Source organism: Oryza sativa, chromosome 11 (assembly GCF_034140825.1).
Source record: "Oryza sativa Japonica Group chromosome 11, ASM3414082v1".
Taxonomy (NCBI): domain Eukaryota; kingdom Viridiplantae; phylum Streptophyta; class Magnoliopsida; order Poales; family Poaceae; genus Oryza; species Oryza sativa.
The window spans coordinates 23,144,309-23,152,882 of NC_089045.1; the positions used below are offsets into that span (position 1 = coordinate 23,144,309).

The 8,574-nt window shown below is 43.7% G+C and overlaps 1 protein-coding gene across 1 annotated transcript; it reads right to left on the reverse strand.

Moving 5' to 3' along the window:
- Positions 1 to 1,032: 1,032 nt before the first annotated feature.
- Positions 1,033 to 7,053, reverse strand: LOC9269230 (receptor kinase-like protein Xa21). The gene is made up of 2 exons (XM_015761909.3): positions 4,115 to 7,053; positions 1,033 to 1,655 (listed from the first exon to the last, which is right to left on the reverse strand). Exons 1-2 carry the CDS (start codon positions 7,044 to 7,046, stop codon positions 1,267 to 1,269), a joined length of 3,321 nt encoding a protein of 1,106 aa, XP_015617395.2. The 5' UTR covers positions 7,047 to 7,053; the 3' UTR covers positions 1,033 to 1,266.
- Positions 7,054 to 8,574: the final 1,521 nt, after the last annotated feature.

Sequence of the window (8,574 nt, forward strand, 5' to 3'; positions counted from 1 at the left end):
TATGGAGCTCTAGGGATCCAAGCGATTCTCGAGTACCTCCACCTTTAGACCACTCTAAACTCGATGGAGCTATTGCCGGATCAACCGGACTCCCTCTCTTGGAGGTGGGACTGCTCGGGGGAATACACCTCCAGTTCAGCCTATCGAGCATTGTTCCTAGGAAGAGTCTGGTTTCAGTCCAAACCAATCTGGAAATTGATGGCGCCCCGCGATGCCGCTACTTCTTATGGTTGGTTGCTCTCAACAGGTGCTGGATCGTGGACCTCCTCCACAACCGTGGCCTCCCACACCTAGACCGTTGCGTCATTTGTGATCAACACGAAGAGAGCATAGAACGTGGCTAGAGGTTGCGAAGGCAATGATTGCTGAAGCGGAACTCTGGCGTTTGGCCAACGCGGCAATTCCGGCGTTGAATGTCCAGCCCCTAGTCTTCTCTAGGTCGCACAATACTCGTGCGAGAATAGGTCTAGCTTAGTGTTTTTGGTTATCGCTTGTATCCCGTCCCTTATTTTTTTTTTCAATTTTCCCAGTAAATAACTTTTGTTCCTCATAATACAAAGATGCGCTCCTTGCGTATTCTCCAAAAAAAAAAAACGTAAGCAATAACTTACCCAGTCTAAAATCGTCGAAATTATCATGCGAATCAATGTATTACTTTGTTATGTACTTTGGTACTCCCTCCGTTTCAGGTTATAAGACGTTTTGACTTTGGTCAAAGTTAAACTATTTCAAGTTTGACTAAGTTTATAGATAAATATAGTAATATATATAATACTAAATTAGTTTCATCAAATCAATAATTGAATATATTTTAATAATAAATTTATCTTGGGTTGAAAATATTACTACTTTTCTCTACAAACCTGGTGAAACTTAAAACAGTTTGACTTTGATTAAAGTCAAAACGTCTTATAACCTTAACGGAGGGAGTATCATGCAGACTGTAACCAGAAATGAACAAGGGAATATTCATTTTGCATAGTACTCTTGTATAAATTATCAAAGGTATCATGCAGACTGTAGAAGCATGACTGCAACCGGCCACACTGTAAACAATTTGGATTTGATCCAAAGTAATTGCATCAAAAGAAACATAACAGATATTTCTGCAGTGAACATCAGTGATCCAGTTATCATAGGATACAAATAGTTGGAATGACCACTACAGGACTCAGCTGCAGATACTTAAGAGGGAGCTCAAGAATATGCATGACAGATTTATTAGAACATAAAAGTAACCCAGCAGAAAAAAGAAATGCAGTGTCTTCATTTTTCTGTATCCTCTATTTCCAGCAAGAGAGATTCCTTGATTGCATGCAGTTCCTTAATGATATCTCCAGTTGATAATCTACTCGATGGCATTTCCTGGGAGCAAGAAAGTCCTAGTCTAAGTAATGAAATCAGGCAATCGATCTTTTGCTTGCTTGAAAAATCATCGGTTGTCTCAGGATCATGCTGATCAATGCCCAGACACAGCTTGTTGTCAACAATGTCCATCACTTTACCATGTAAACCCAGACTTACAGACTCGCAGAGGCTCAATCCTTGTGTAAATTCGCTGTCACTGGGCCTCTTCCCAGTTACAGTTTCCAACACAAGAATGCCGTAGCTGTAAATATCACCTTGCGTCGACACAGTATTCCCAGCACCATATTCTGTTGCATCGAACATTCCCCAGAAATATTAGAATTCTTATAACTTGTATAGCTATAAATTTACCATAAGTTGTACTGATATACAATTAGGTAAAAATAAAAATTCAATGCTTCCCCTAAAACTAATTTCATCTGCAAATGGCCCATAATATTATGAGCCTCACTCCGGTGCTTTCTACTTATAGTAGAAAATAATCCGAGCCGTTGATCGTATATAATCGTAGGGTTGAGATCTAATTCTACTACCACCACTCATAGTGGTAGTAGAAACGTGGAGGGGTATATTTGTCCATAGATAATAATTCATGTAAGGGTATTATCGTAAATTATTATTCAGTAACTCTAAACCTTCGCCATTCTCAAGCGGCTGACCCCATCCATCGTTGACTTCGTCGCTTGTCCATCTCCCTCTCCGCCTCCATCATCTCCAGCGCGATCGACATCTCCTCCCCCTCCAGCGACCAAGGGTGGCCCTTCTCCTCTTCGCCAAGCCGCTGAAGGTCCTTGCCCACGGCGGACGACTAGTCCTGCCATGTAGCTTTGACCAAGACAGGAGATCGCCGGGCAATTGGACGGCGGACGAAATTCAACGGGTTCCGGCGAACGGCGGCGAGGTAGGAGGAATGGGCAACTGGGAATGAACGAGTGTAGTATGGGGATGTGGTGGACGGCTCGGATTGGCCAAGAAATGAGCTATGGCAGCCGGCGACGTGCAGTGGCGGAGCTCGAGTGAGGCGGTGGCATTTGGTCGCCGCCGGCGACCGTACGAGCAGCTAAGGGACTTGGGAATGAGGTGTTTGGATGCTACATGAATAGGGACTGTGCATGACTTCACAAGCTGCCGCGGAGCTAATGCAAATGCTTTTGCATAAACACGACAGTAGACCAGGGAGTTTGCAGCAAAGAGTGAATCAAGATGTTCTAAGCCCCCATTAGTAGACATTGTCCTATGACTGAAAAAAAATCAATTTAGTGGCAATTGAGGGCTTAGCTACCCCCATATGAGCACAAGAAAGGAATCATGTAGCGATGATTCAGAGCGCCAGAATATGACAGAATGCAGTTAGATGTTTCGATGGTATGAAATATAAAACAAATCCTGAATTACAGCTCTGACTGAAATGCAATTTACATATGGGCAAAACTCTGATAGTGAAAAATCTCATTTAAGCAGTTTATCAGATTTTTTCAGTCTCACTCTTTCAGGAGCAAAACAACTTGTTTACTGATCCAGGAGCAGGATGACATATTTCAGTTCAAATTGCTTGGATTCATCTCACCCCATCACAGTTGCACACAAAAAAAATGCACAACACACTAACATGGTCAACACATTGACATTACTAGTAGTCCATCACTATTCACCTTTTCTTTTTTACTTAAACCATTACTGAACAATGAATATATTGGGACAGTCACAAGATCCAATAAACATCAGTATCTCAAAGCTCGTCAATTAGTCAATGAAGTATTCGACACACCATACAACTGAATATTACAAGCAGAATGAACTGGGCAGGCCTTCTTGTTGTCACGGAGCCACTTCGCGATGTTGCAATCCTCGTGGAAGTCATGCCCGCAGGAGAGCGTGCGGACAGTCGCCGGCCACCATCCTGAGCTAGCAGATCGGGCATGCCGCATGCATCGTTCAGCGTCCGATCCAGTGTCCTGACGCCGCCGCGAGCACGGATGTGCTGAAACCTCTGAGCATTGCGGTCTATCAGGTTCGCCGGCGACGCCTTCCACGGCAACACGCAGCGAGCGACACTGTTGCATATTCTGCATCTCATGCCGTGCTCGCGGTCGAGGAGGTGCTCGCCGATGCAAGCCACAAGACTCGGGCACGCACGGAGGGGGACCGGGGATACGGCGCTGGAATGTATCGCAGCTGCCTCCCAAGTGGCCGCAGCCCACACAATCAGAGCAACACGGAATGGAGATCACTACCCGCCGGCGGAATGGATTGAATCCTCCAAAGTGGGCGCTGCCAAGAATCTTAGGTCTTGCGCAGGGGCTCCGGCGAAATCGGACGCGCGCGGAAGGCCACTCGCAGCGGACAGAAGGCCACGATGGCGAACCAGGATGCCGACGTGGAATACAGGAGAGGAGGAGGAACGGATAGACAGGTGAGAGGTGGGAGGAGGGGACGCCTGAGGGTTTCACCGCACCGAGCCACGGCGTGCCGGGAGGAGTAGCGATAAGCAACGTGCGTCGGGCGAGATGCGGTGCTTTTCGTCGGACCTGATGCGATCAAGCCAAGACCGACCGAGACAGAGAAAATAGATCCTGCCAAAATTGCCCCTAATATATATTAGGAGATTACTAATCTACCCTTTAAAATGAACGGTCGAGATTAATTTTACTTGTAGTATAATACTCCAAGTAGAAAGCACCGGAGCATTGCTCTAATATTATTGTATAAATGTGGGCTTCATTTGAAGAACAAGAAACAGACTAACCTGGGGCAGCATAGCCAATCGTCCCTCTAAATAGTATTGAGTTCGTCGAGGGTTGGAAAACTGAGTTTTGCTCATCAAGAATCCTTGCAAGTCCAAAGTCTCCAACACGAGCCACCATGTCAGAATCCAAGAGAACATTACTTGACTTAATATCACAATGTATCACAGGGGCAGGGCCATGGCAATGAAGATAATCCAATGCATAAGCCACATCAAGGAGTATGCTCACTCTTTCCAGGATATTCAAGTACCTTTGCTCTGTATGATCATTATTGTCAGGATGTAGCCAACCATCTAAACTGCCATTAGGCATGAACTCGAACACAATTGCTTTGAAGTCATTGCCACTGTTATCAATGCTTGAGCAAGCTGTAATTATTTTGACAAGGTTCCGATGCCATAGGTTTCGCAGTGCTTCGCATTCGGCTATGAAACTTTTGAGTGCGCCAGGGGTTTGGAGTTTTAGCACTTTCACAGCTATATCTTTACTTTCACCAGCTTGATTATTTATTTCTCCTTTGTACACAGACCCAAATGATCCTGATCCCAACAAATTGGTTGCTGAGAAATTATCTGTTGCTCTTACCAGCTGGGAGTGAGAGATCAAGGGATGGCCTTCCATGGATGTGGTAGATGGGATGTTTGTTTTTATATTCTTACGCCAATAGAGAAGCTTGTAGAGCAATAAGAGGAGTAGTAATGTTACAGCAAGAGAAACAACAATAGGAATTACCAGAAGTTTTTGCCTTCTGTGTGGTGACTGTGAAGAGCATCTAGGCAAATGTAGATCTGGTATGCCACCACAAAGTTTGCCATTTCCATGGATGGAAATTGCGGAAGGATTCGAAAAGACACCAAAAGTTGGTACTTCACCACTAAAGTCATTGAATGAAAGGTTGAGATAACTGAGCATGGTAAGGTTTGACAGGAATGTGGGTATTTGACCTGACAAGTTGTTATTGGAAAGATCAAGAATTTGTAGACCTTTCAATTGACTCAGGAGTGATGGAACGCTACCGCTCAAGAAATTATTTTGGAGAGATATATTCTGGAGAAGTTGGCATTCACCAAGGGTGCTAGGGATTTCACCTGATAACTTGTTGGAATCTGCATAGAATTGAACAAGATTTTTCAAGCCCCCGATTTCTTGTGGTATTGATCCTTCCAAGTTGTTATTGGATATATCCAAAGTTAACGACAACGTGTGAATCTTAAATATTTCAACAGGAATAGAACCTGTGAAATTATTGCTTGAAAGACCTAGTTCCACTAGGTTTGTCAGGTTTCCAAGTGCACTTGGTATCCTACCAGTGAAGGCATTCACATCAAGGCGGAAATAATTTAGTTCTGTAAGATTCCCTATGGCTAATGGGATTGATCCACTTATTTTATTATTGTCTATATATAAAACTTGCAGATTTTTAAGCCTGCCCAACGATGACGGAAGAATTCCCGTGAAAGAGTTGTTATGGAGTAGAAGAGCTTCTAACCTAACGAGGTTACCAATCTCTTCAGGCAAGCTTCCAGATATTGCATTAAAATCAAGATAGAGGTATTCAAGATAAACTGAAAGGTTTGAGATTGAAACAGGAAGTACCCCTTCAAACCTATTGTTGCCCAGGAACAAAGCTTGCAACTTGGAGCAATTCGTTAACGCAGATATGAATCCCCATCCTTTCTGATCTTTAGCTTCAAGGAATGTGTGCTCAGCTTCTAGCGAAGTGAGGTTTCTTAACCTTCCAACCTCCGGAGGAATGATTCCACCGAAAGAGTTGAAACCAATCTGTATCCGCGACAAAGCGGACACGTTACCTATTGATACAGGGATGTTGCCATGAAACTGGTTGTCGTTAATGTACAAGTGCTGCAGATGAGGAAGAGAGTTGAACACATCAGGAGGCATCGTCCCATGCAACATGTTTTGCTGGAGATTAAGCTCTGTCAGAGAGGAAACATTCCAGATGGAAGAGGGGATCAGCCCGGTTAGATTGTTGAAGCCTAGCTCAAGCCATGACAATCCAGAGAGCATGCCAAGGGATGATGGGATGGCTCCTGATAGCATGTTGTGTGCAAGAAGAAGATGATAGAGGTTGGTGAGATTGCCCAAACCAGGCGGTATCTCACCGTGCAGCCTGTTCTTGAACAAAGATAGGGCGCCCAACGATTGCAAATCTGCCAGAGACCGAGGGATCTCTCCTGACAAAGCATTTTCATGAAGGCCCAACCTGACAAGATTCTTCAACGCACCTAGCTCGGCTGGGATCTCACCTTGGAGCTGGTTGTTGCCTAGGTCAATCGACATGAGCTCGGCACATTCTCCAATGGAAGCCGGGATGCTTCCTTGGAGATAGTTCGAGCTTAGGTTCAGCATCCTAAGCCTGGTGAGTTGCCCGATCTCTGGAGGTATGTCCCCGGTGAACTGGTTGTCACCAAGTTCCAGCTCCCTGAGCAAGGACAGGTTGCCCAATGACGGAGAGATCCTTCCAGACAGGTTGAACGAGCTCATTTGCAACGCCACAACCCTCTCGGGATGCCGGCCGCCGCACACAACTCCCGGCCAGCTGCAGTAGTGGCTTGAAGCGTTCCATGATGCCAGGAAGCCATCAGACAGCAGCATGGACTTGAACGAGAGGAGCGCAGGCTCATCCGCCATGGCAGTACTTCTGCTGCTGCTGCTGCTCCCTGGAGAAACCTGGGCGTAGAAACAGGACAGCAACAGCAGTGAGGAGCAGAGCAATGCTGTTGCTCTTGCCATGATGATCAAGCCAGTGGTGTTGACAGGAATCGCACCGCAAACGGTGAGGAATTTGGGGAGGATTTTGGGAGAAAGAGATAGAGCAGAGTAAGAATTGAGGAAGAAGAAGATAGAACAGAGTAGGTTGGAATGAAAGCAGGGAGAGATTGGAATTATAGGAAGGAATAGTTGTTTCATTACAAATCAGTCCGCCCCTTGTCTCTGACACCTGCCCACCTTATATAGCACAACGCCATTAGGTCTCTCTCCCCCTTGCTGATAGTGGGCTAGCCAATAGATACTGGCTGACTCCACTCGCTTGTTTAGTTTCTAGCTTTGATCGTCTGTCTTCTTTATTTTTTTTAAAAAAAAATTAAAAACATATGTCATGCATAAATACTATTTATGTTTTTTCATCTAATAACAATAATATATTAATTATAAAAAAAATTTAAATAAGTCGAACGATCAAAGTTAGACACGAAAAAACTTATAGCTATGCTTAAAATGGAACGAAGTGAGTAGAATACTTTGTGTTGGGCTGCCTTTCTCTAGAAGATTTCCTGTGGGCCTGAATTGCGACATGAGCCGCCGCCGACGACCCTGTCTTCCCACCTTGCTCTTGTGCTGATCGACTTGAGGATGACAAGTGGCTGCAAGAATGCATTTGCATATATTAAAGGGTTCTTTATATATAGAAAAACCTTGAGTTATTCTTCTGATCCCCAGCAAACAAAGAGGATGTATTTAGTTCATACCAAAATTGGAAGTTTGGTTGAAATTGGAACGATGTGACAGAAAAAGTTGAAAGTTTGTGTGTGTAAGAAAGTTTCAATGTGATAAAAAAGTTGGAAGTTTGAAGAAAAACTTAGAAACTAAATACGGCGAGAATAGAATGTATATATGTGCTACTTGTGTCCACATCAGGAATATGTCGGCGACCGGTCATTTCATTGCTACTTCCAGTCCACTGGAGGGTCAATGCAATCAGTTGATCTAACGTATGGAACTATGGATGCATGCGGTAGTACTGAAACTGCCCAGTTCCTACCAGACAGCTTTTGGCAAATAATTTCCTGTCTTTTTAATCAAAGCAGGCCACTTGCAAAATATATAATCATTTTGTGTTCTCCAGTCAGTCATGCACTTTTGTTTTCATTCAACAAGTAGTCAAGGGGCATGCGCTTTGGTGCACATCATTTCTCGACAAAACGTTTGGTGTGCTTCGATAAAAAACCTTCTTCTAACCTTTTTTTCCCTCTATCTTTATAATATTTGGATGATCTTCTTCGGTCATCTCGACAAAAAGTTTGTTCGAAATAAGATTAGTGACTACAAAATAATGCAGTCTGATGAGCAGCATGAGTAGTCCTTGCTATTTACATTGCCAATTTTCTGCATATTAAATCACTATAATCATCAACAAAGCTGTCTCAGTCGAGTCGAGGTAGTCACTGGTTTCAACTCAATTTAATATGATTTCTCCTGAATTTGCATACGACCTCTAGATCAAGTTCAACAATACAACAACATGAGCAGTGTTATCGCCACTCAATCCCGACATCATATGTGTTCCCCCAAAATTTCTACAAGTCTAAACTTAATTTCTGAGTCGCAAGAATCTCTGTATGCAAGACAATTTTTTTTTCAAAAGAAAAATAATAATAATAATTTTTGAGGTTAAATGTTGGGGATTCTAGATCAGTCTCATGAACGCACCTAAGAT